The sequence below is a fragment of the Aythya marila genome (genome assembly GCF_965140915.1).
Source record: "Aythya marila genome assembly, chromosome: 8".
In the NCBI taxonomy this organism is placed as follows: domain Eukaryota; kingdom Metazoa; phylum Chordata; class Aves; order Anseriformes; family Anatidae; genus Aythya; species Aythya marila.
Genome location: NC_139049.1, coordinates 3,404,611 through 3,432,502, shown reverse-complemented (window position 1 = coordinate 3,432,502; position 27,892 = coordinate 3,404,611). Strand labels below are relative to the sequence as shown.

At 38.1% G+C, this 27,892-nt stretch overlaps 2 protein-coding genes across 4 annotated transcripts in view; one reads left to right on the top strand and one right to left on the bottom strand.

Moving 5' to 3' along the window:
• The window catches only part of PLPPR5 (phospholipid phosphatase related 5), an 83,117-nt gene extending 73,760 nt beyond the window's left edge, over positions 1–9,357 (top strand). The window contains exon 6 of the mRNA XM_082765608.1: positions 9,208–9,357. Within this exon, the coding sequence (XP_082621734.1) occupies positions 9,208–9,234 (27 nt within the window). The 3' untranslated portion in view covers positions 9,235–9,357. The remainder of the gene's footprint in view (positions 1–9,207) is intronic.
• On the bottom strand, positions 47–27,892 carry SNX7 (sorting nexin 7). Of its 3 annotated transcripts, XR_014317993.1 has the most exons (10): positions 27,606–27,889; positions 22,507–22,689; positions 20,573–20,683; positions 19,985–20,149; positions 18,792–18,993; positions 17,002–17,201; positions 13,440–13,526; positions 6,684–6,836; positions 2,081–2,182; positions 47–467 (listed from the first exon to the last, which is right to left on the bottom strand). XR_014317993.1 is itself a non-coding variant. In XM_082765605.1 (9 exons), exons 1-9 carry the CDS (start codon positions 27,801–27,803, stop codon positions 387–389), a joined length of 1,380 nt encoding a protein of 459 aa, XP_082621731.1. In that variant the 5' UTR covers positions 27,804–27,885; the 3' UTR covers positions 51–386. The 3 variants fall into 3 exon arrangements, 2 of the variants coding, with proteins under 2 accessions (XP_082621731.1, XP_082621730.1); XM_082765605.1 differs by lacking the exon at positions 2,081–2,182 and having other exon boundaries at positions 51–467; positions 27,606–27,885; XM_082765604.1 differs by lacking the exons at positions 47–467; positions 2,081–2,182 and adding an exon at positions 476–1,898 and having other exon boundaries at positions 27,606–27,892.

The window sequence follows — 27,892 nt, the reverse complement described above, 5'->3', positions numbered from 1 at the left end:
ACAAGCGCTCTAAAATACCAAAATATTTCTTAAAGACTAGAATGGAGAATGAAGACGGCCTTTTCTTATTAAACTTTTTATTAAAATTGAGCTATTTTTTACATATTTAAAATACTTTATATCCAAGTTATGCAATATGTATGAAAACAATTGTATGCAAACACTTGCATAAAAATATGTAAAATCACAACTAAGCAATATAAAGCAATATATAGCATGTTCCAAAATGTGTTTCAGGACTAGAATACCTGAGTTTTCAATAAGCTGGTTTCCTGCGTTTCACTGATTTTAACAGTTATATTTAACAATATATCTGATCTCATATAAAGCACTTCTTTGGTTGGGAGAAACTGCATGGAAAGGTAGAGATCAAGCAGAGATACTACTCAAGGCCTGTCTTCAGAATCTTCTTCTCCGTGACGATCCACCGTTTGAGATGCTAAGAAGGACTCCCATGTAGCAAGGCACTTAAAAAAGAACACAGATACATATTAATATAGCAGACAGATTTCTGTAGAACTGGTAGCCAAGGAGAAAAAGAAGAAAAAAAAATAGCAGAATACATATGCATTGTCACAAGCTGTTTCTGTGGGACTACGGTAAGAGCAAAATATGGTTTCCTAGGCAGCTCAGTGATATGCAAAATGTTAGCCAACATGCTGAGTGAGCTGTAAAGGTCACTTTTCCATAATGACAAGCACACAGTGTGAGCATCGTAATTGTATGTGTTATCACGGGAGATGCTAACATTAATTATGCCCTTCTTTAATCTCTCCCTTTAGTTACAGGCAAAGATCTCCTCCAAACAGAAAGCACAGTCAGGCACAGTTTCTGCATAATCTCTATGGATTCCTGTAGTATACTCAATTCTTTCCAAGTTAAATTAAAACATTTTTTTCTAAACACACAGATAATTCCTTTCCGCCCTGAGTAATGAGAAAGAAATGGGACAAGAAAGGCAGGAGGCTGGGGGGAGACTGTCGTCTTTACAACAAATGTTTCTCTCCTAATGGAAAAACGTATTCATAACTGTATAAGCTATTGTTTTGATTTGAAGCACCAACACTGTAGTCAGTAAAAGGAAAAAACAAAAACAAAATTAAATAAATAAAAATATATGACTTTGGTTCAGTTTGGTTTAAATTAGTGTTGGCATCTTGGCAAACCTATATAAATCATAGAGTATTCTTGAGAATCATGGCAAGCCTATCACTATGGTTTGCTGATGTTTCTTACCGAAGTACCAGGTTTCTGCCATTTTAAGTCTGTCAACAAACAGTACAGCTAAACTTATGCAATAATTTTACATTGAACAGTCTTTTGTTGTTGAATGACATTTTTTTCTGAACCACAGCTTAATTTATACCATGTAACTTCATGTCTTGCCATTCTGTAATTTCAGTAATGTGAATTAAATATATATATATATATCATATATACTGGCTGGAATATAAAAATGGCTGTCTATTATCTCTGCAACACTGATCCAAAATGCATGTCTTAAAATGCAGTCACACTATGTTGCTTACCCAGATAAATATAATCTACTAAAGCTTTTCCAGACAAAGATGCAGAACATTTTCTCAGGTATACAAGTTACTTGGTTTTTATTTATCCTAATTTATGTAACCAAAACATACTTTCCAAAATGTAAGAGAAATAGTGGCTCATTTCACTGGCAGACATCACAGTGCTGCTACAGCTGACAAGTTTTATAATTAACCATACCAAGACAAAACTAGGTCTCTGTGCCTTAGGCTCAAGCTTTTTATATTGTGAAGCATGAACTGCATAAATGACATTTTGTTAGTGATGTATACTTCAGCATTATTACAGAATGATTTTACTTGGTTCTCCTGTGAGGGTAAAAATGGAGATCTGAACAGAGGATCAGCCAGCTTTCACAAAGAGACAGAAAGGAAAAAAAAAAAAAAAAAAGAAAATCAAATGCAGGAAATTAAATATGCATGCATAGGACTGAAATTCATAATCCAATTACTTGTAAAAGCCCCACAGAAGATATAACGAAACCTAAATATACAAAATGAAAAAAGCAAGTGCTTAAATAAGGCTACTTTACCTAAAATAGTCTGCCTACTACTGCAGGTCACACATCTGTTCTGCAACACCATTTTTAGAAATAGCAGTGAGAGGTTTCCGTATACTACAATTGCATATCATACTAAAAAGGAGATATAAAAATAGAACATGTAGTAGGGATGATAACAGAAGCAATGTGTCACATGCCATGTGTGTTTCTGTTCCAGTTTCCTAATTTTCCATGGTTGATACCTTAAAAATACCTTTTATGACAATATTTCCTAGAGAAGAATCTGAAAATGTAGTCTTCCATGTGTGAGAGAGACAAAGATCACTTTCATAGTGTCTGGGTGCAAGGAAACAAAAACTGGAGTCAACAGAAATAGAAAAATGCTGATTCCTCGTATAATAATAAATAAACACAAAACAACAACAAAACAAAACAAAGAAACAAAAACAGAACATTAAAGCCTTCATGAAAGTATGTAAAATAAATGTCTATGGTTGAAATGATTGAGGGTTCAAAGATGGAGCCAGGCTTTGAAACAACATTCACAGAGACAAACTGGCTCAGCCATGTGGAAGCTTTTGAAAATCACATGAAGTTTGTTAACTAAATTCCTGGGTAGGGAATTCCTAAATTCCTATAGTAGGATGTGATCAACATGCATAAGCAGCTGACTTTGGTACACAACCAAATGACTAGTTAAATGCATCACAACAGAGGCCTCCAGGGTAAACAACAAATCTCATCTATTTTTCTACAGCTTATACTAGACAGATACATATAGGTTTTGGAGATAGAGGGAAGTTACTCCAGTGGGGAAGGAGTATTGTTTTGACCTAATGAATTTATTGGATCAATTTGTGCCTGCATGACAATGTAGATCACAGGAACGAACCAAATTAGGCTTGGAATAGTTAAGAAAATCAAGAAATGTATGTTTCTGGAAAAGAGTAAGCCGTGTCAATGCCGATAAGAATCTCACTACCCTATCAAAGATAAGTTTAGCTTTATATCAGATTAATCTGCAAAGGTTTAAACAGGATTAGTTTGACATGGCAAAAACAAAATTAGAGGCTACACATTAAAAGAAGGTGCATCCTTGCACAAGGAAAAACATGTTCTTTCAATGCCGAAATGAATTAAATATCATTCCACACTATGAAAACAAACAAACAAACAAACAAAAACATAACCCACAATCTTCCTGCAGTTACTAGAGTACTTTATAAGCAATGGAAAACCAAACTCTGGTATATTTCCTGGATTTACAAGATCTGACTGGTATTTGGATTGTGCTGCAAAACCCACTTGTTCAGATCACAGAATCACAGAACAGTAGGGGTTGGAAGGGACCTCGAAAGATCATCAGGTCCAACCCCCCTGCCAAAGCAGGTTCCTCAGAGCAGGCTGCCCAGGTAGGCGTCCAGACAGGCCTTGAATATCTCCAGAGAAGGAGACTCCACAACCTCCCTGGGCAGCCTGTTCCAGTGCTCCGTCACCCTCACTGTGAAGAAGTTCTTCCACATGTCAGTGCGGAACTTCCTGTGCTCTAACTTGCAGCCATTGCCCCTTCTCCCTTGTCCTATCCCCACAAACCATATTTGTTTTTTTTCTGAATAGAATATGTTAACGAAGTTATTTGCTGAGAAAAGTAAATTCTTTTTTTGTTGTTTGTTAGTTTGTTTTTTGTTTTGTTTTGTTTTGTTTTGTTTTTTTGATGTAAATATCCTGAAGACTATGGTAAACATGAGGGGGAAAAAAAAAAGGGAAAATGTAGTAAATGTTTAATCACTCTTGCTCTCTGAAGCCAAAGTTCAGCATTCCTGGTTGCCTGGATTGGTGACTTGTATGAACCAGGAAGACTTCAGACACCCTAGTTAAATAACAACAACTACTCCTTTGTATCTTGTTTTGGTTTTAGCAATGCTTTATCCTTAGGGAGCTGCAGAATATCTATACCTAACTTAATGAAAAGACTGTGATTCTGTGATTCCCGGTGACACGCAGCTTTCTCAGCTGTATGCTCCACCCTGTGGACAGTTTGTGATTTCAACCATTCAGAAGATAGTATCTCTTCTGAACTAAGCTGTGCTACTTCAGACAGTTGTGTCATACCTAAGGCATGGGAAAAAGCAGTAAAATAAATGGTACAGCACCAACACATGCTTCATTGAAGAACTCTTCTCTGTAAGGCAAACAAAATGATGCTGTTTTCTTCAGAAACTGGAGTAAAGTCCTGACTTTCTTTTTAAATTAAAACCTTTTCATATTATTTCAGAAAATCCTCCCTGTTTTAGCAATGCACTTACAGTCATTTTTAATACAGTATGTTACTGGCCTCAAGTTTGAATACAGGGAGAGTAAAACATTTTTCAACTCTTTTCTGGAAGAAAAGGACAGGCAGTAAAGAACTTTATGAACTCTTGAGACCAACTACAGGAATTCTAAGTGATTAGTCAGTCGTGGTAACTGGGTACCAAAATGGCATCATATTCAAATGTATTATAAGACAGCTTGCACATTATCCCAGGAAAGACATCATTCTCATGGGTCTGCATAAGAGCACCTATAAATTTGGAGCACTGGGCATTAATTAGTGCCTTTGTTACTGAAGCACTGAGAGACAGAAAGGGATTGGTGATACCACAGCTGTAGAAACAAAGGAACAATTCTTACTCAGAAGATTGTGTTTAAGGTAGGATTTTGTTTTTTATGGAAAGCATAAAAACTGCATTCTGATGCTACGGATTATGAGAATCCCTTTCGGAGGTTTCACTTCTAAACAGGGAAAGCAGATGCTAGTGTTTCTTTTTCTGCTGTTTTCAGGAGTGCAACACCTATAGTTTGTAATATAAGGGCTTCTGACTGTAATCACTTCTTCAATAATTAACCATTGTTAGTAACCACAGGTCTCCAAAAAAAATGCACGTTACATTTAAACTCCCAAACTGAGTATTAACTTTACAGAAATCTCTTGAATGTCAGTATTAAAATAAAATGTTTCTGTTAAAACCAACAACAAAATGATAAGCACTCACATTTCAAACAAGTTAGCATAATGTTTACTGTTATTAAAACCAATGCACCAATCCAATAAGGTATTTTTTTCTAAATTTTAGATCTATCAACGCATAACAGCAAACATATTTTATGCAGATTTCAATATGTAAGAAAAGCACCAACAAAGAATAATGTTTCAATATAAACCAACTTGTCCAGTATTTCAGAGGCTATTTAAAAAAAAAAAAAAACACCAGTAGTTACAAAAATACTTGAACCATTTTTTGCAGTTTGTGACTTAATGATAGTAATTTCATGTATACTATGAGTTTTGGCAGTCTGAATTAAAATTCTAATTCAGCAAAAAGCAGTTTTAGGCAGGACAAAGATAGAAAGAATGATTTTTGTGTTTTAATTTAGCTAATCATTCATGAACAAAACATTCCAGTATATTTAGCATTGATTTAACATACATATTCATGATATAGAAGCCAGAGATCAGCAGCAACTGAAGAAAATGTGAGAGGATGCCAAAAGTTTGCTGCCTGATTTCAGAAAATATTTTGATCTTTACATGTAACAACAGATTGTCAATGTCCGTGCATCTCACAGGCTGCATGCTAATTAATTAGACTTGATGATCATGAGCTCTGTCTTTTCAATTATGTTCTGACAAAATGATTTCTAAAATCAGGACACTGATTTTACACTGAGGCTAATACTCAAGCCATGAAAGTTCAGAATATGGGATTTGAAGTTACAGATATCAATGTGTATCTGTGAAGAATACTGATTTATGATTAATAGATAGCTAACTGTACTCCTTTTTCCAATATAAGGAGAAGTTCTTTAAAAAAAACTCCAGATCTATGGGATATTTTCAAAATAAGCACTTCAATCAACATGTTTCCTATGAAGAAATTTCACAGAATACTTAAAGAGATGTTGTTAAATGTTTTCAAGTTCTACTGCTTAGTATATATTTCTTGGAATTCTTACCAATGATGTTAGCTATGGCATTTGAGTTGAAATTAAAATTTTATCTCAGCCATTTTTCTTTCTTCCCAAAGTATTAAGTTTCAGTTATAAAAAAAAATAATATAGTAACTGCATACATCTGTGTATCTTATAAAAATGTGTAATAAGCTTTTTGTACTGACAGCTCAAAATTGTATTGATACTCTTTATTGCAGTAAATTTTGATTATTTTATGAACGACAATCCCTTAGCGAAATGACTTTCTGAATGTGCTGTTTGAAAAGCAATTACATTTAAATGTTTTCCTCATTCAAAATCATTGTAAAATGTTGGGGCTTCTTCGTGCAGTTACAGCAAAAGGCTGAAAATATAGCAGCTGACATTGAATCAAAAAATATCTTCCAAATTCTTGTGGTTAGTAAAACAAGACTGCCCTCTGTCGATGATGAACTCAGGATCAACCACTTGGGCACAAATAAAATACATTTTACTTAAAACATGTCAAATTAGGGATAACTGCCTCCTTCTGCCCACAAAAACTTATTCTGAAGTTAACACAAGTTCAAACGAAGATGCAAATGTCTTTTTTAGATACAGTGCATTGATTTCTCCACTGAAATAATTAATGAAAAAAAAATGCTATGAGAAAGGGTTTTACCTCTTCATAATAATGGAGATTATTGTCAGCCATATTACCGAATGCCAATCTCATATCACACTGCATATTTTGCTTCCACCTGTCCCAGTCTGCTTTCAGAGCATTATTGGCACATTCTACTTTGTCTTCAAGTTTCCCAATCTCTTCTGAGAACTAAATATGAATTGTAAACATAAAAAAAAAATAAAAATTAGTAGAGTCATGATTTCAAATGTGATTGAAAACAAATGATCATAGTGCAGTAAGATGAACAGAACTGCAGAACCAAGGTTGGTATTACAATTAGTACATCCGTTCCCACGGACAAATTTTAAATTATGTTCTTAATGAATAGCTCAGTACAATTTCTGAAATATTAATAGCAGAAATTCCAGATGGTAACTAAAGTGTTGCTGAAAATATTTTTATTGACTGCGAAGTTACAGACTGTGGCACCTCTTTACTTGCACTTGACAGTAATTCATTAAAAAAAGGAAACTTAAAAGGCTTTACTGGAGCAGAATCAACTATACAAATTAGATTTGGACAGAAAAACTGAGAAAACCCTGACAGAACCTTTGATGACCTCAGGGAAAATCAGAATGGGGGAAACAGCAGAAATCACACACACAAACTTTCTGATTTCTTGCCTGTCAACTTGCAATTTTTTATTGTGGAACTAACCTCTGTGTGACCATGTGAGGAAGGCAGAAATACAGAAGTAGAGAAAGAAATTAAAACAGGATTTCTGCAGAGCAGGAACTCCTTCACAGGGATCCAGGATCAAAAACCTTGAGGGCAGCTACTATGCAGACATTATTTTCTTCTAATTGCTGGAGATGCCCAAAGTGAATTTCAGCTAATGGGAATCAGTAAGTAGATAGAGGGCCCCTCTTTAATGAGTCTTCTAGTCCTCTCAGTAATTTTGTACCTATTGTTATTTGTTAATCAGCTCTGTTGGTTCTGGCTGGCACCCAATTGCAGAATGAAGTAAATCTTCTGCAGCTACAGCGCGATTCAGTGCCTTGGGACTGCACAGAGACTGTGACAACCCTAGGGAAGTCAGGCATAAATGCCACCAATAACCAACAGCAATCAGGAAAAGCTGATCCTTACACTGTTTCTATTGCAACTCAGGTACCATACATCGTCCTTTTCTTCCTTGTACTCTGCTATCAGGCAAATTGTTTTTTCTTCATATAGCAACTCTGTAAAGTTGGATAGCTCCTCATCAGTTCTGCAGAGCTGGTGCTGTCATTGGTATTAACTTCCAACTCTTTTACAGGATTTTCAGGGGATGCTTAGGCTATTCACAGAATGCAGAACTGTCAGACTTCAGAGCAGGATATGGAAGGGTACAACCTGCAGCTTCCAGCTTAAGCCACGCACGAAGGGCACCATTCCAGGGCCACAGCTGCAAGTGCTGCAGGAATCAGAAATAAACTAAGCAACACTGTCTGAATCAGTGACAGAATCTGAGACCAATCCTTAAAATTTATGGAGGTATCAAGGAAGGATGACAGCTCATAAATGTTTCTTGTGTGTCCCTGAAGCCAAGAAGAGCGAGCCACATATGCTTTAACCAAGTAACTCATGCTTGTGTACATTTTCACTATGCAATGCCCAGCAGAAATCCTGTTCACACTCCATATAGTCAGCATAAAATTGTCACCAAGATCACTCTGAAGTCAGTCAGTTTGTACAACCTTCTGGGAATCCACTGTCTGGGATCTACTGACTGCTGACTCTGGGCCACACTGTAACAAGAGGTACTGCTTCTGCCAAAAACAACCCTTCCAAGAACAAAAGGTCAAGTGAAAACATAAGATATTTAATTTCCAAACCACAGATGCAAATTCAAAGTTTGACAAAGTGGAGTCCTTCACCTCTCCAAGTAGCCACAGAATGGGAAAAATGAAAGGAATTTCATCTGAATGGATTTTTTCCCACATTCCACAATACAGAGATGAATACACATTTTTAGTTGGACTTTATTTCTAAACTGATTTTACTTGCTACACATTTAGATTCACAAAATACTGGATATTATTCGAGAACAAAATGAAAAAAAATATTATTTCTACTTTACTGAAAAACCCAAGTTCTATTATCTAGACAGATTAGTAATCAAACTAGGGACAAGTGTAATTTCATCAACTACCAACAGTGTATTTGATATGAAAAGGTTAATCCAAAGTTTAAACATGGAGGAATTACCTCTAAAGACATTACACACAGCTGGATTAGGTATCTTGGTCATGTCCCAAGTTAATTGCCTTTCCTTCTAACACTATAAAAATAAATGCACATAGAATACTGAAAATAGTGAATATTTGTAGCTGATTTAGAGTAAGATGGTGAGTTGAATCAATTTTTCTGCTTTTGCAAGAAAAAAAGTTCTTATTTGAAAATGAGCTAGACAACATGCTTCTGTTGTCAGAATGTCTCTGATTTCAAAGTCCTGGAGCAGCGTCCTCCCCTTATCTTGTTCTTTATATCTTTAAGACATTTATTTTACAGTTTGTTTTTGTCTTGCCTTTTCCAGGAACTTCGAATTTCTTCCACGGTGTAGCCATGATGTGATGTGGACAGGCAGACTGTTCTACATCCCTACCTGGATACGCAGTTTAAACATCACCCTCTAATGCCCCAAAGAAACTGTGTGTTGTATCAAGGCGAGGGTTGGACCTAGGGTCTAAAGACAGCGTTATGCCACACTTCTTCATCTCGACTAGAAAGGTCTAAGATCTACTTTTTCACAGCTGATAAGAAATATTAATACCATCTTCTTCAGCTGACATGACAGCAGAAATCAAAGAATGCCCTGGTCTCTGAACGAACACATCCACCCAGTGTGTTCCTGATTTACGAGGTGTACGTTGTTACAATTTATCCTACCAATTCAATATGGTCCTGAATCCATTTTCTTACACTGATCTCACTGAGGCAGCTAGTGTGATGAATAAAATCTTACATCAGTGGTTCCTGCAGGACAGCATGATGTTCACCAGACGTCATACAGCTGGCCAGAAGGTGTAAGCTAGACACTGCCAGGGCACAGCACTACTGGACATGCACAGGGCGACTTGTAGCCAGAGGAACTTGGCCCAAAAGCCGAACTACCCGGTAAGTGACACAACACTTTACAGTATCTCACTATGCAAACCAGCATGACTTTTAATCTACTACATGCATTAATCCTACAGTTTGGTGGTACTAACCCTGTTCAGCCTGGAGTTGAAATTATCTATTCAGAATGTGATAGATTCAGCACGGCTTTTCTTCATTCCAAGCCTGAATACTAGAATCGTAAGTCAGCATTAATGCCTATCTGGTGCCTGTCTGAATGACTGCCTTCTGCGCTGCCTAAAGCTTGGAGTGGAAGGCCAATGTTTGGCTTTTTAAAAGCACTACAAGCAGCTGGTTCTAAAAGCCTGGTGGGAGAAGCACGGCTCCAAAACGTTTTTGTTTTTTTTTTCCCCAGCCAATGGACATTACATCTCATGAGGTTTAATTCATGATTCCAGCCTGTTTCAGCTGCACTGACCTTGAAAATGTTTTGCATTCTCCTGTTGTATAACCACCTGTTTGTTAAATCATTTAATGTTTGCTGTGACCAGTGCTGAAGATCTCACAGCCTTTTATCAGCTCTAATGACAGTCTAAAGTTCCTTATCTGTGGTGGAAATGTACTTCAGATAAGATTAGAATTCATGCCACTCATTGTCAGCAGAATTTCTGGCTACTAGATTGCACTGACAAGTTCAATCTGACGTCTGTGAGATCATTAGAAGCTACATAAGGTATGCCTAGGAATAGAAATGTGAAAATAAAGCCAAACTCAGCATTTGGCACCAATTCCAATAACAGTACTTCTGTTTTCAGGCTTTTTTCCAATCTCCTATCATTCTGAAATCAGTCGGGTTACAAATGTTAGCAAAATAGTTCAAGATGTAATAAAAATTAAAACATAGTAAAAGCAGATGCAGGAAACAGTTAAAAGTTACCTGAACAGTTAAAAATAGCAGTACACCACTCTCCGTGGCCAAACTATCATTAATACAAAAAGCCTTCAACTTCTAATTAAGAAAAAAGTCTTCAGGATGTAGCCACCACTCAATTACAGAGGACAGGATTTTATGATTAGACTAACAGATACTCATGTTGCTGCTCTCTTGAGTCTGCAAGGAGAATTGAGGTCTCAGCAACAGCATTTTTTGAAATAATTGAGAAACAGAGAGGCTGGAAAGATAAAGCAAAGGTCTGAACACCTAAGTAATCGTGTGATCTACAGGCTTTTACCAGAGCTGTAACAAGGAAATTCAGAAATAGTGCAGAAAAGACCAGGTTTACTGAAAGCAAGGACAAACCTCCTTATGGAGCAAAACACTGTCAATATATCAACATGGTATGATCAATAAAATGCTAAAGGAAAAAATTATTCCTTTCTGTCTGTAACAGCTGAAGAAAACGGAGTGCGTGCACCTTGTCTGAGGACTCCATGAGATTATACCAGACATACTTTCTGAAAAGGCCGTGTCCTGCCAGGCAATGTCCCTTCCCTACGGTGAACAGCAGCAAGACCAGCTGCTCTACAAGTTGTATGAAATTGCCATTCATCACTGAGTCATTCTGTGCAAATGCAGTTGTTTTTAGCAAGTTGCCAACAAACCATACAAGTGGGAAGTACTGATAAAAGGGATGCAATGTTGCAAAGTTGATCTAACTAGCTGTGTACAAATAACTTAAACGGTGACCTGTGACACTCTTTTGGCAAAACAAATTCTTAGTATATACTGTGCTTTCACATACAACTAATAGACCTGTCTATGATACGGCCGCGGTGAGACCTCACTTAGCAATCAATTGTCCAGTGCATAGACAGATATAGATAGGCTGAGACTAGAAATATTTAAGTAAAGCTGTGCTGGAAGATGGTCTTTGCTTATTCCTATAAATGTGAAATTAGTGTTATATAACATGTTAATTTATTTCCAAGAGAAACTGTATTTCAGTCACCATTTATGTGACATTCCCTATAAACCTGGGGGAGCAAAGAGCAGATGTGGTTCTCCTGGCAGCCGGCAATCTCTCTGACCCCTGCCGGCTGGTTCCTGGCTGCAGCGATGCCCCTGAACATCCCTGCTACCCTGGGCCAGGGAAACCCTGCGAGCCCCCACGCTCCCTCCCCCTCCACTCTCCGTGTTGTTCAGAGGCTGCCCCCTCCCCACCTTTCAGGTTTACAGATGTGGCCTGCACCCACCAACTCCTTCATGACGGTGTAGGCAGGACAGCCAGGAGACAAACCTGGGGCCAGGGACACCACAGCTGGGGCTGCTGGGGAGACACGGTGGGCTGGGCGAGGAGCAGGCAGCATGGAAATATGCTGGCCTTGCTGGTAGCTGCAGCTGGCAGAGGACCAAGACCTGTCCTCCGTGCCCCAGCTCCCAGCATGGGGGGCTCCTCTGCCTCCTCGCATTTTGTAAGAGCTTTAAACGTTATTCCTAAACTAAGGACAGGAGAAGCAGGTGAGGAAGCCGGAAAACAGATAAGAGAGCAAAAAGGTTGAAAAATTCAAGTAAACAGAATTTCTGCTTCAGGAGAAAAAAAAATAAAAAATAGACGTATTTACTGACTGTCCCACTGCAGTACACAGAGACAAATTATGAAATACACAGTAGACATCACAATTTAGATAGTGGTAATATATTCTTATTTATTCGGTTAACTGACAAGAAATCAAATGAAAATATGCACTTCAGCTGCCAAAAACTACCTAAACAGCTCATCTTTACATGAAAGCTAATTACAACAACCCTAATAAAAAATGTCTGAAATGTCAAGGACTTTCTCCATCGATATACCAGAAAGTTGCAGTAATTATTATCTAGTCATTTTTATATATTATTTACACTGTATAATGCTTGGTGTTAACACTATGCTAAAAGGACATTATTTAGGCTGTAGAGCTCAACTATTAAAAAATTTAAAAAATGCCAGTTCTGCTCTCCACCACAGCTCTAAGCTGCACAGCTGGTAATGGAGCAGTGCAGAAAAAGTGCCACCATTGCACAGGAGCAGGCTGAGGCCACAAGTGAGCCAGTGGCAACAGTGGGCAGGCCAGCACTGAGGTCGTGCAAATTTATCCCAAAATTCCTTTATTCATCCCACTGAACTTCACTGGTGGCTTTCAGGATGCCTGCTTCCATGAGTTACTACAGGTATGGTCTGACTGCTCCAGAATTAAGACATCCGAATGATAGTAAAAAAAAAAAAAAAAATCTTAAAAAATAACCAAATAAGACAGAAACTTGAAGGAGCAAGATTGAGAGCTTTTCATTTTAAATATGTCTAATTGCTTTGCTCGTTCTACCTCCTTTTCCTTTCCTTTGTCAACAGAGCAGCAGCTATGAGAGCGCTGCAGCAAGTCTTACTTTCTCTTAACTCCCAGTGGGGATGTAAAGAGAAATGTTAAAAATACACCACAGCACTGCCTGTATTGACAAAACATGATCCGTGGATGCCCATTATTACCAATCCTTTGCTACAGCTGCCTACCCACTGATGTGTTGCATGTTTCTCATGGTTGCCTCTGCCTAGCATGCACAGCTGCAAAGAACAAAGAACAAACTTTTTTTAGAGAAAGTATGGGACATACAGAGACACTATACAGTTACAGAGCATGGCTTCACAGGACACGCTTTCTTCAGGGGATTCATCTCTTGCAGTTAGAGTAAGGCCTAGAATATTTCAGCATTCTGCACAGAGACATACTCACCAGATCCTTGTCTGCCTTTTTATTGGATAAAGCATCAATTTTGGAATCAAGCTCACTTTGAATGTGGTCTCTCCTTTTCAAAACACCCTTAAAATAAAAAATAATAAATAAATAAATAAATAAAGCACACTAAATTTTAGCCATGTATTCAGAAAACCATCAGACAATTTTGAAATTTAATAAATTAAGATCAGAGAATGAAACAATTCAAGAATTTTGGCATGATATAAGTACTTTTCTTTAAAAAAAATAAAATTGGGTAGTAAGGACTCATATTTCTATACCTACCTTTTATCTTATGTGCTTTTTCTAGAATCTTGGTAAATCCAAAAGCAATGCCACAAGAATCTGCCATACACGGTATCATTGCTAATTGTATGAGAAAAACTGCAGCAGCAGTTAACTTAGTAGTAACTCAACCTACAATATATTCATTTTAAAAAAGCAACATGAGTTTGTGAAATCAAAAGTATCTTACTTGAGGAAAAGCTACAATACAAATCAGAATAACTGACTAAGAATGGTATACAAGGTATTATTGAAATTGTGACTTTAACCAATATTATTCTGCAAGCACCAACTGTAGTTCAGTAACATCAGATAAAATTATCATAAAAATAATAGATGCAATGACATTGATATGTGTGCCTATTTTCAGTATATGTAATTATTTCCTCCCCTAAAACTGTCTTACAGGTATTATATTTTTAGCATAATGCCAAAAAATAATTAGAAAGGGGAGGAAATGTTACTTGTTAGACTACAAAACAGGAATGGTGTAACAGATTAAATTTCCATTTCTGATCTTCATTTGCTATGTGACCTTGAGCAAGTCTTATAAATTTCTCTTTGCCTTAGTTTTCTCATCTGTAAAAGCATACTCAGGTGCGCTTATCTCACAGAAATGTTACAAGGCATTAGTCCTTTAAAAAAATAATCAGAAGCAGGACATACGTAATTGCAAATGTCAAAACCTCCTTTTACTTTGCTGTGCCACAACTGGTTTTACTGCTTCTTCTGCATATACAAAAAAGATTTTCAGTATTTACTTCTAGCACAGGGCATGTTGAAACAGCACAGGGCCTAAGCAGCTCTACCTTTTCTATCTGTCTTATTTGACTGAGTTGTCTCTGATATCTTGTCGCTTTAACAAGCACAACATAAAAAAGCAGTAGGTGAACTTTAAAATAATGTTTCATGTTTCCTTTTGAACATATATACACTAGAAAAATTTGGCAAACTCGACTTGGGACAGCTCTGAGTACTACTTTAGCATTACATGCTAACACATAAATCTACCTTTCAATAGCTTAGAATATCTTCTGTTTCAATAAATATAGAAAATGTTTAGCTGTAAGCACGGAAGTAAAACGATTATGTTTAGAAAAGCTGTCTTTCACATTATGAGTGTTTTATCTTTTTTATTATTCCTTTTGCCTCTTTTAAAACTATTTTATTGACCATATGCCAACTTTTATCACAAATATTTCTTAAGTTACAAGATAAAAACAATAATTTTAACATTAACGTGTTGCAATTATAAGCAAGTGCTGAATTCCAGTGTCAAACAAATGGACTACGTTTTATATACATATTGTTATACTTTTGTAATTTGTATAATAATTAATACTACCCTGCCACAAAGCCATCAAATAATTGTATGCGGACCCATAACCAATTTAGAGCTGCAGTTTGTACCCTGAAGCACAACAGGACAGTTACACTCTCTGGATTTGTTGTCTCCACTGTGAGTCAGTTAGAAAGGAGCCCATCTAGACATAATTATTTAACTATGAATTTATCTCTTTCCTCAGTTTAAGGCTAAACTCCCAAAAATACAAGGACTAATCACAGTTGTACTGACCACAACTTCTGCATGTTTGCACGTTAGCTTCCTGCAGCAACACACAAAGGTGCCTGTGATGAGGTACCCTAGAAAGCAGGTTTTACTGGTGTGTGACTTCCTTCATTGTATTTTGAGTATGATTAGTAGTCCCCTCTCCGTACTGTGAGAGGGAAGTAAGTTGTAGGAAAAAAACCACGTTGAATGTAAGGAAAAGAGCAGTAGTTTAAGAGGACTGAGCTACTGGAGGAAGATTTTCCTTTGCACAGGACCTTGTGGCAGCTTAATGCTGCATTGCAAGTGTTGCATCAAGGCAACTGCAACTAAGAAAAACAAAACAAAACAAAAACAAAAAAGGAAAAGAAAAAAAAAAGAAACCAGCAGTGAGTAACAGCAACTCGCAACACGTGCATTAAGAGCCAGGAAGTCATTCTGTGGTTTGTGCAGACAAATCTCTCTGTGCTACACACAGAAGCAAGCACCTGTGAAAGGGTGAGCCAAACTGCAAACTAGAAGGCAGTGTCTCTTCAAAAACATGAGGGATGGGATGGCTCACAGCTAACAGATGTACAAGTTCTGAAAGACAAGATTGGAACTGGGGGAGGGGAGGAAATACTGCAATTTGCCAAGATAGTACTCTCTTCATACCTTTAAGCAAAGTAATGCCTATCTCCGTCTGCCTCCATGTACATTTAAATACTGAGGCCTGTGAGATACAGGACATTTTTTATGGTCTCTCTTTTAGTGAAATTTGTTTTAAAGACAGTGGTCACTGTAGTGACCAGCGTAGTGACACAGTAGTTCTTTAACCTTTCAGTTGCTAAGCCATTTGGAGAAACGGGCAATGCTGTGCACCGTGCCAACAAAGGCCTATGCTGGCCAAGTGAACTTGGGTCTTGCTCTACACAAGACCTGTAGCACACTCAGCCCCTGCTCAGAAGCCACTGCAGTATGATCAGGACCACCAGCAGAGACACAAAAATGGATACGGCAGATTGCACAGGCATGGCAAATCCTAGACAAAGGCTTGTTTGCAGACATTCCTGCTTTCTGAAGGCAGCAGAGTGGGAATGATGACATGCTGAAGTCAGTTTTTGAATTATGTTGATTGTCAGGTCAGATTTTTTACATTCTCTCCAAGTGTAAGAAAATTACATATGTGAAGGGAACTGAGAGCATCAGCTTATGGCAGACTAAAACTTGCTTATATAATGACACAGGGACTGGAAGTTTCCTGCTTTTCTAGAAAAAGAAAACATAACTTAGGAACATCTCCCAGAAAAGGAAAGAACCTCTCCAGTCCTCCTCCCCCTCACAATCTGTTACTAGATGAGTCCGTATTTCACCAGTGTCAGCAGAGGTCTTTCTGAACTGCTGTTCCTCGAGCCTTTCTGTGTTCCAGCCTCTGCTACAACACAGAGCTCTCTTCAGAGGGCAAAATCCAAACTCTTCTGCACTACTACCACGAGTGGATCCATGCCACACAAAACTAGCAAGCCTTTCTCATCTGAAAGGGGTGCCTCTAGCCTGATTAACAAGGGAAACAGGACAAACTGGATTCTCTGCTGATGGACAGCGATCCTGTGTAGTGCAGGTTTACTAAGGGCAGTTAATGACAGCAAAATCATTTTCATCAGTTACAAACTCTCTTCTAGAGTTTGTCAGTGCCCTAAGCCAAACTTCATATACTGCCATAAGAAATCCTAAAGGAAGCCTTACCATCAGAATTTCACTGTAGAGAACATACTCATGTAAGATCGGTAGCAGATTTTCCGAGAGCCCTGCCATTCGTTTCTCTGTAGCCTTGCAACACTTGTCAATGCAGCTGGCGATGCCTTTTAGGGAGTCTGCTATATCTTCTTCTGATGCTGACCAAAGTGTGTGGATGGGGCCGTATTCCTTCATTTCATTAAAATACTCTTAACAGGAACATATACACAGGTTAGTTGTTTGTTCACTAACAGGTGTCTAAGCGATACAAATTGCAACTTCATATTTCCTGTGAATGCAGCAAGAAACTAGGACTAATGTTTAATATTTGCTTAGTATGTTCTCAAAGGTGCATACCTAAGTTCATTCCAGTTCTGCAGGTGTTATCTTCTTCAGAAACTTGTATTACTCTAAACAGATAGGTATCCTAAAAATTGCTTCTCTTATGTCTCTGAGCCAAGTGCTGATACGGGGAAGAAAGAATAAGGTACTGCTGTTTGGCAGTACTTAATTTGGCAAGGCTGGTTATGACCTGGAAGATGTTCACAGGATGGTACTGAGAACACGTTTCCATTTATTGAAAACATAATTTTATCACAATTGAGTTTATAATGAAGAAATGTCCAACAAAAGTTGCCAAACAGTTTTGTGCCATGAAGAAATCAATATTTACTTTGAGATCACTTTGACAAAAAAACTCTCCATGGATAATGTAATTAAGACTCTCATGTTAGGCAATTACAAGCAGGACTATTTTCTGAATATTCTCAGTTATCAACAGGTCACGTCCCCAGCAGTGCAGCCTTGCACACTAGTGTTCTGCCTATTGCTGTCTGGAAAATCTAGAAAGAAGATACATCCAGCAGCACTTGGGAACATGTCAAAATTCATAAGGTGTTCCAAGAAATATTTTGTCATTGATGACTTGAACCTAAGAACCTCAGCCAGATATTTCCACTGGAATGAACTATAAAAAAAGGAACCCTTTTCAGCAACATTTATTCTCCTTTTATTAGACCCCTCCAGCTTAGTGAGGACACACTGAGATGTGGTACTGCACACTAAAGCACAAGGTCTTGGTTACTACAGAACAAAGTGTAGCACTTCAAATTATATTATATATACAATAACATTTCTCAAGTGCTGACCAGTAGAAATTGTAAACAGACCTAGTCTGAGATCAGGGTCAAGCTCAGAAAGTTAATAATTTAGAGTTTCAAGTAGGTGTGTAAACTGCTGTTACTGATGAAAAATATGAGCTGAAGTCATCCTTCTCAAGAAAACTCTAACAGGCACAGATTCCCATGGCAGACACCATGGCCCACAGCAAAGCTCTTAATCTACTTGGCCAATACATAAAAAAGGTGCGGAATAAAACTGAAGAAGACATTTAGAGATCTGGAATCTGTGTGGCATTATGCCAGGACAAGACAGGAGAAAAAAACTAACTCTACATTCCACTCAAAGTACAAAACAAAAGGTCATGCAGATCTCCAATAACCACAATAAAATGACAGCCCCACTTGTTATGTTTTCTTCTTTTTAAGCTCCTTACTGGGTAGGTCAATGACATGTTAAAACTTTCCCTATTACCAAGCTATTCAAGTTAACTTGAAGATCTGCCAGAACAATGACCATTATGAAAAGCACCGCATAAATACAAATCTTCCCTTTTTCCCTGCTTGCTGGAAAGAAGTATTTTGCTTGGCATAATGAAAATGAATGTACTGTTTACAACAAGTTGTTTTCCAGTATATTAATTTCTTAAATCCATAAAAAGATATTTGTTTTCTACTTACCCCTTTCTTCCTTGTAGATTCTATGAGCTATTTTGTCCAGTACATTTATTTTCTGACTAAATGTTTCCATATAATCATTCATTTCTGTAAACATTTCAGGACGATTTTTAACTCCTCCTCTTACTGAGGATGCTACAGCTCTTACAGTCTGTCCCATTCTGCTCAGCAAACCAGGGCCCTGCTTCTTGTGTGAGGAGAGTTCCTAAAAAACAGAACATGCTGAGTTTACTTGCACATATATTTTTAAATTCTTTAAAAATAATATGTGGTTAAAAGCTTTCTGTTTTGTTTTAAAACAAAACTATATTCATAGACCTCTGTGGGAAAAAAAAAAAAAAAAAGCAATTCAGATGTCTTTTTAGTGGATAAATCTCACTCTAAAATTATTAGACCAGTGTCAGAACCATAACCGTCACATGCATTTATTAACTAAGCCTTTCTGGACAAACATAAACATGCTGTGCATCATGCTCTCACAAAGAATGATTAAAGATGGCAGAAAACCTTTACCCTTTCGTTCCTTAGAGTTGACTAGATTGCAATTTAGCCTTGTGAACAGGAAAGCAGAGGTAATGATTGCAGAAAGAACTCATTGAGAAAAGCAAACAATGTTCCTACTGGAAGAAATAAGCCAGCGATTTTCTGTAACTATTTTTACATGTTGATAGAATAGCCTTTGCTAAAGTTCAGAGGCAGGCTTTCTGAGTACAAAACTCTGATCTTCAAGTGGCAACATCTTGCAAAAATACCACAGGAAATACAAAGGATATATTTTTCTTTTATGAGACCAGTATAACTTAAAAAAAAAAAAAAATCAGATGAAAAAGACAAGTGCTATGCCAAAACTGTAATTCATTTAAATTACTACTTTTCATATAATCTTTGAAGCTTATGTGTATAATAGAAAGCATGCAGAGTTGAAATATTGTGCCACAAAAATCCAAAACGCAGCAACAAAAACTGCTTTGGCAGGTACAGCAATATTTATGGCCACACGCAAGATTACCAAATGCACAGAAGAAAAGGTTATCTCAGGGGACGAATATTCCATAAATTCCACACCTTCTTCTGACACTTCTGTAACAAGCTGTGGGAGGATGCTATTGAATACTGAACTAGGGAGACTCCTGATACACTCTACTAACACAAGACATGGTTTCATATAACTGTAGATAAAAATAAAGCCATTTTACCCAGGCTTGTGCAGTAAGAAAAATTTTGAAGTCTTCATTAAAAGTTAAAGTTGGATGATCAGCAATGCGGTTCAAAAATTTATGTAAAGCTTTTCTTCGAGTCTCAATGAATTCATCGCTAAATCGTTCCACCATTCCTTTCATTATGAATTTTTCAGGCAATGGCTAAAAAAAAAGAAAAAAGTGTATTGTATAACTTGCAAAATATTAGGGATATTATAACAGTTCCTCTACTTACTGAAAACATAGAAACATAGATACAGCTTGTAAAATTCACCATGTAAAAGCAAACTGCTACAAAACTATCATATTTAACAGCGGTATATACTGGTATTTGTAGCCGATAGTATAGCAGGATACAAGTACAATTAAGAAAGGGGAAATAAATTACTGCAAATGGCACAATTTCAAACATAAGTGAATTACAGAATTTTTAATTATCGCTTATATACATACATAGAAAGCTACTAAAAGGTTAGTTTGATGCTCATGAGAGTTCAGAAACACAAGAAAGCCTTCAAGCAGCTCTGTTTAAAACTGGGGTCATCTTATAAATGAATAAAATAATATAAGGTTTAACAAACGAACAGGAATAATTAGTGTTGGATGTGCTTCTTCGAGTTTGCTCTTCAACCAAAGGAAATCCTGATACCGTCTTCGAACTTCATATTCACAGGAGTCAAATTCACCACGAGATGTCTGAAAACCATGGAGATAAAAAACAGGACCAGAAAGTGAGAATACTGTGAAAAAATAATTATATTGTTTTAGATTTTGAAGAAAACTGCATACGTGATTCTATTTTGCCCTTGCTATTTGCTTGCTGTTTTTTAATGCACGACGATCAATCTCTTAATGAAATAGAACACATGCAATTTTAGCAACAAATCCAAGTTCTACTTTGAAACAACATCAACAACAAAAGAAAAACTAAACAGCAGAGTGACCTAAAATAATCACCCTAGCAGTGTTTTCAGAAGATTTCAATCATTACTTTACTGTGCCTTTACTTTTAGCAATCATAGTTATGTTGATTACCCTTAGGGCACTTCTTCTGAAATGATTTGAAATCAATGAGTGAGGAAAGTCCATTTTTTAGCATTCTGAAAAAGCTAGAAATAGCTGACATACGTCCTTGGGGCCTGCTGATGCCAGTCAACAATCCTCACATTCAGAACGTGAAAACTTCAGCACATCATAGAAGTAACATTTCCTGTGCTGTTTAATGGATTCTGCTATTCCATCATCAACTCCAGTTCTGTAGCCCTTTGTCAGAGCTTGCCAACAAACCTTTAATGCTTGTAAAAATGCTTATTACAGCATTGTGAAATTGTCAAACCATGAGATTTATTTTATCACCACTCTATCTTCTAGAATCAAGCTACAAAGAGCTCATGTTTACATCAGAGTGATGCATGCTGTTTAGCGTTTGTTGTTGCACGGAGATTTATAATGCAATGCAAGTAAATTCTAAAAAACTCAAAACACACTTTACCAATCTAAACATTTTTGAGGACTGAATAAATTTTTTTCAAGTTATGTGGGAGGAATGACATTACTTTATCATCAACAACCAGCACTTCAAATTAAATATGATAAGAAAGGATGGAAGAGATAAAAAAGGAAAAGCAATCCACCTTACAGTCCTTCCATATTTGCCTGCAGAAAAAATGTTCTTTTGTCTACAAAAAGATGCATAAAGTGAAAATTATTGCTAGCAACCTAATGAAGATAGCTGTCTTCCTACTCTTTAAATATTTTATGAGGAATTGATAACTTCTCTTATTTAAAGATGAATAATTCCCATTTGAAAATTTGGTTTTAAATGAATCTTTTAAAAAGAACTCAAAGTAAAATAAATTAACACAGTAATTCTCAAAACACAGCCTGCAGAATATTTGCTGGTAATCCCAAATGATCTGCCTGGTCTCACAACACTTTCTTCCTTATTTCCAGTGAATAATTTGCATTCAGGACAGCTAAAAATACACTATGTTGTTTCCTAATATTACTTTTTTTTTCATTTGAGAATTGTGGCAGTTTCCCAGAAATCATATGCGACTGTTGATGGGAAACAAACTTCCCCATCGCAGTGGGCATTGCAATTACGAAAGAATGGAGCTGAAAGACTTTGTAGCAGCAAGTCTTGCAAAGCAAAAGGCCTGCAAGTGATCCAAAAGTCATATAATACGTTGGCTAACACAGTGTCTTCAAACAAAATCAGTGGCTCTGCTGTTTCATATTCATGTCGAAGATCACAACAGAAAATATTTATTTCCATATAGAACTGAATTTGCCATTGAAGGAATACCAGCTATTTTCTCAGTATAAAAAAATCTATGTACATAACGTCTGTAGACTTTACTGATTTTTTTAAAAAACTTCCAGTTTCATACCGTTTTAGTGCTCTACAACTCATAGCAAAATCAGACTATGATTTCAACTTAGTAATATCCCAAAGAATGGTTCAAAAGAAGAGGGAAAATATTGTTACCAGTGTAAGCCACTGAATAGATGCTTACCTTTGTGATTACTCTGTATGTAATGAATGTTTCAATGGCTGTAATGTGGCTTTCAGGATCATCGACAGTAATGAAGAGATCTCTCAATTCTGGTTCATCTTCAAATTTATACTGGTTTATCATAGATGAGGGGGATATTGTCATTGAAGGACTGAATGAGTTTGCTTCAGCCAATGATGTATCCTGCATATAAGACATGAGAACATTCATATTGAAACATATTTACGCACACACAAACATGTCTCAGATGCTGTAATGGCAAGATGAAAGAATTATATGATATGTGGCAAATCTATTATCTATTCACTTCAGTAAGGACGTAAGAAATAAGAATGAGACTTATTCTTTAACTGATGAAAGCAAAATGCTACCATTTGACTAGACCTTTATGCATAGTTAGAAAGAGAAATTGCCTGTGAATGCTTAAATTAGTTATGATTACAAGCATCTAGTATTTGTGTAGTATGATTACCAGCTTTATTATAATGGTTAGAAGCCAGTTACTCAGGACTCATCATGCTTGAATTATCTCTAGTATGTTGAACAGGGTGGATAAGAAAGTACGATTTTAAGAAACAAGACAAAATCTAAATCAGAATTTTTACTGGAATTGGGTATCCCAGTTTGCATATATTTTAAAATAGAATTTCAAATGGGAAACTTTTACAGAGATGTAAATTTAATCTTTAAAAAAAAAAAAAAGCTAAGTAAGAATGCAGTACAAAATTACTGCTTAATTTATTAATTTAATTAAATTCACTAACTCAGAAAACAGCATAATAATTTAATAAATTATTAAAAATAAATGAAAGCAATTAAAATCAATAATCATACTGTAAATATCAGACATTTAATATAGCTTTTCTAACATATCCAATGCAATGAAGTATTTCAATTAATAACAAGCTTCAATATTTCTCGGTGTTTTTGGAAAGTTGCTTTCTCTTTTCATAAACTTAAGCTTATACACAAAACTGGGTAAAAACTGGCTATTTAAATCAGAATTTCTGAATGAGATCATCAGGCAAATGAGCAACCACACTGCCAGGAGCCCCGCGCTGCGCTGCCATCCTACACAGGACTTCTACGCTGCCCTTGGCACTGGGAGCTCGCCTGAGCTACCTTTCTATCTGCTTTATACCACAGTAAAACCAATTGCTTGCTCGTCCAAGCCTGTGAATCAGCAACACGGAACAGCTTGGGTTGGAAGGGACCCTAAAGACCACCCAGTTCCAACACCTTGCCCTGCGCAGGGATGCTGCCCACTGGATCGGATTCCCCTTGGCCCAACCAGCCTGGCCTCGAACACCTCCAGGGATGGGGCATGCACGGCTTCTCTGGGCAGCCTGCTCATGAAACTGGCTCCTCTCTTGCAAGAGAATCCCAGAGTGGTAAAAAAAGGTCCTTTCTAGTGCCTTGCTGGCTATGGAGCATGCAGAAAAGGGATGCTGCTGAAGAGAAAACTGGTGAAATGTCAGGAGTGGAAATGTGTGAGGCCACGCAAGCTGGAGCCAGGTATTGCCATGTGGGACTGAGGAGTGCAAGACTGGTGTCACTGAGGATGGAAAGACTTTCTCCTTTGGATTTAACCAAACCAAAGCTGCCTCTGGGCTATGTTCTCCCCTCTCACTCTTTTCCAGTCTTTAACCTCGTCATCATACACTGCCAGCTCCCTCCTTTGGATTTTTCAATGTACTCTCACACACAGGGAGTAGAAACTTCTGTCGTGAACCATGCACTGAAATCACTCATGTACCAGATCTCCTCCCATCACGCATGTACAGTTCTTTGACCAGGGAAACAAAGCCAAGAAGAAAGGTTAAAGACAATGCTTTAAATATTACAGAGCTGCTTCCTTGTATGCCTGCCGGTCACGTTATGTATTTTACTCAGCCTGTTCCAACCCACGATTTCTGTATTGGTACGTAGTCTGCACCGCCGGCAGTGGTGGAGGATGAATAGAAAAGCTGTGTTTTCATGGCTCACCAGCACTAGCTGCCCGTGCTCCCCATGAAGAATGCAACTGCTTTCCAAACGTGCGAGTTCAGGGCAGGCCATGTGATTCACAGTGCTGAGACAATGGGAAATTCCCAGGGAGAGAAAAATGCATGTGAGCATGTAAGGGACTTGGATGGCCATACACTTGAGGAATAATGATACTGCAAAGCCTAAACTGGATCAAGGCAAATGTGTTTCATATCTTCTAATTTCCTATGGGCCATTACTATCTTAATATTTCCTTCCTCTTTCTAGGTTGCTACTAAAAGTTGTTCTATACAGGCAGGTTCCTGAAAGCATGCTTTTATATGAGAGGCCTAAAAAATACATAGCTTATGAAATAAAACACTGACAATAAAAATCCACAGAGTAAGCAGGACTTCTGTTTTGTTGTAGTATGGTTTCTGTGTTGTCTGCACGTCAGTGAATACATGTAAGGTTTAAACAAGCATCTGTTTCTCTATCATCACAATACTTCAGGTTTATTTCCAGCAGTTCTTGAAGTTTGCTGACATGTCTGATGCCATCACAGGGGAACACAGTTAAAAAAAAAAAAAAAAAAATAGATAATTTTGATAATTTTCTGTTTTCTACACAGCTGTAACTTTGGGGTTGGTCCTGTTTTTGTGTGCATACTGTTGACGGTGGAAGTTGTATGGCAGGGGAAAAACAGATGATTCTTCCAGCTCTTGGTTTTTAAAACTTTTTTTTATAAACTTCTTTCCTCTTTATCTATGTGAAGAAAGTCAAGGCTTTGCCCTTGATAAGGAGGCACTTTCCCACACCTTCCACAACTCCATGTGCCTACCAACCCCCTCCTCCCTTCCATGCCCTTGAACTACTGGCAGAAGAGACGAAACCTTTGAAACCGGCTTAAATCCTTGATCAACTTGTTCTGAAAAAAGTAGCAATTCTGTGGTGGCATGTACATCTTTTCTACAAACACCATGAATTAAGTTTTCTGTAATCATGGAAGGGAGACAAGCATTGTAAAACCGAGTTTTGAAAGGACGGCTGCTTAACATTTTAAGTATTAACCAAATCACTGACAGCTTTGCCAATGTCATGTCAAGGTACCACCAGCAAGGAACACAAGGATTACTGGAGTGCAGTACATGTGGTACTGTACTTTGAAACCCATGGAAGAAAGCAGGCTGCAAACACTGCATTCGTGTGACTCATCATTCAACCCTGAGAGGCTGTCTCTGCTAAAACGACCTCAGAACTTTTTCCATGGTAACAGAAACTGGGATAAAGTGAAATGCACGTTACATTATGAAATGCTTTATCAGGGCTGCCGAATAAAATGCTAGTCTGTAATATTTGAGGTATGTCGCCGGATATTGGGCCAGTGGTTTATGACACTATCAGGTTAAATGTCTATGAATTTTCATACAATAAAAGCTTTGCCTTTACAACTTGAGTAATAACTTACAGTATTGAGGCTGACAATTTTTAAGAACCTCATTTTTCACCATTTTGGTAGCTGGTCCATTTCACTGACTAAACTTAGAAAAATGAAGTCAGTGTCAGGCACTGAGCACTGCACTGCCGCTGCATCCCATTGGGCCTGCAAATGCTGGTGACCTTAAAGACAGTGGTGTGAGACACTCCATTAAAATACAATTTAATACAAGGTGGTCTTGGAACAGCACATTATGGAAAAATCAGTTTTACAAAAATAAGTCTGATGCTACATTTAGCTTGTCAGTTTCCCTTTAACATACAGAACACAAACAGAGGATGCAACCCCAAATCACCCTCACAGGTTTTCGTCCTCTCAAAAGATCAGCGCTCAAGCTGTAGCTGAAAAGAAACTGAATTTCTGGCCAACATATAACCACTAAATGCATGTGTCTAAGATTTGGAAAGAACACTGGAGCTTTAACACAGTTTGACACATTTTCTTGTTCGCAGGAATAGGTTATTTTGCATGCAGTAAATCTTTTATTAGTAGCTAACATTAACAGTAGTTAAGATTTAATATAAGCAAGAAATATTTTTGCATGAATCTAGGTGGCAGTAATTTAAGGATATAGATATTTCCCATAGAGCAGCAGTATCTCATATCATCCATACTTGTTTTTATTTTTTATTCTCAAGGACCTTCACCCTTGACAAGCAAGCATGTTGATATGTTGTATTGATAGGCACTGACACCTGCATGCAGAACTGCCTGAGCTTACCTCGTAAACGCAAAAGGATTCAAGGTAAGATACAACTGAAGTTATATTTAACATTGGTTTTGTCTGCAACTTCAGCAAATCATCAGATCAAGACTGATACTTTTCCAGAAAATATGATTTGGCTAAACCCTAGTTATGCTTTAGAAAAACACTGATAACTTAGTGAAGTTTAGCCTGACCTCTTGTATGTTACAGATTATTAAATTACCTAATAGATACCTGTGGTGTTAAAATGCATGAATTTCAAGAATTTTATTGCAGTCACAGTTTAAATACATAGCTCCTAAGAATGAGGCTTTTATTCCAATGTGTTTTTTTATTCACACATACAAAAACGTATCTTTTTTACACAAAAATAGAAAATATACACTTAGTTCATATTACACTTGGTCCTAATAAAAATGTTTGCTGTCGCATTTTCAAATAGGAAAAATATTTACTGTTTCTTTCCATCGTCATACATTCTGGTATCCAACAGGCAGAAGTCTCAGCAAGTGGATGGGGCCACAGCTGCCCTATACATTTTTTCCACCTCAGCTCTCTGTACATCCTTACGGGACATTTTACACAGCCGTGACAGGGCAAACGCATCCCTCGCAGGCTCCCTTCTCTAGCGGCTGAGAGGGCGAGAGTTAAAGCCCTGTCTTGACCAAACCAGCACAAAATGAGAGCCCTTACACGTGGCAGCCTCACCACCCTTCATGAGATTCATCACAACCAGCAATCAGCCCTGCCCGCGCTGACGGCCGGACAGACGGACGGAGGGAGGGAGGGAGGGAAGGAGCCGGGACCCGCCCGATACCGGCGGGGCCGCCGCGGGGAGCGGAGCGGAGCTGCCGTGCGCAGCCGGGCCTCGCCTCCCCTCCCGCCCCGTCCCGCCCCGTCCCGCCCCGTGCCGTCCCGGTCCCGCCGTACCTTGCTGAACACCTCCAGGTCGTCCTCCTCGTCGTCCAACTCCAGCACCTCTGCGGGGGCGCCCAGCAGCGGCACCCGGGCGGCGCCGGGGGTGCTGGCGGGGAGCTCAGCCCCGGCCCCGCTCCCGCTCCCGCTCCCTCCCCCGGCGGGGGCGAGCAGCGGCGGCGGCGGCCCCGGGACCCGTCCCTCTGCCTCCATCCTCGCCGCGAGCGCGGGCGGCCGCCCCGCCGGAGCCGCTCCCCGGGGCACCGCAATTGGCCGCCCGCCGCTCCCCCGGCCCCGCCCGC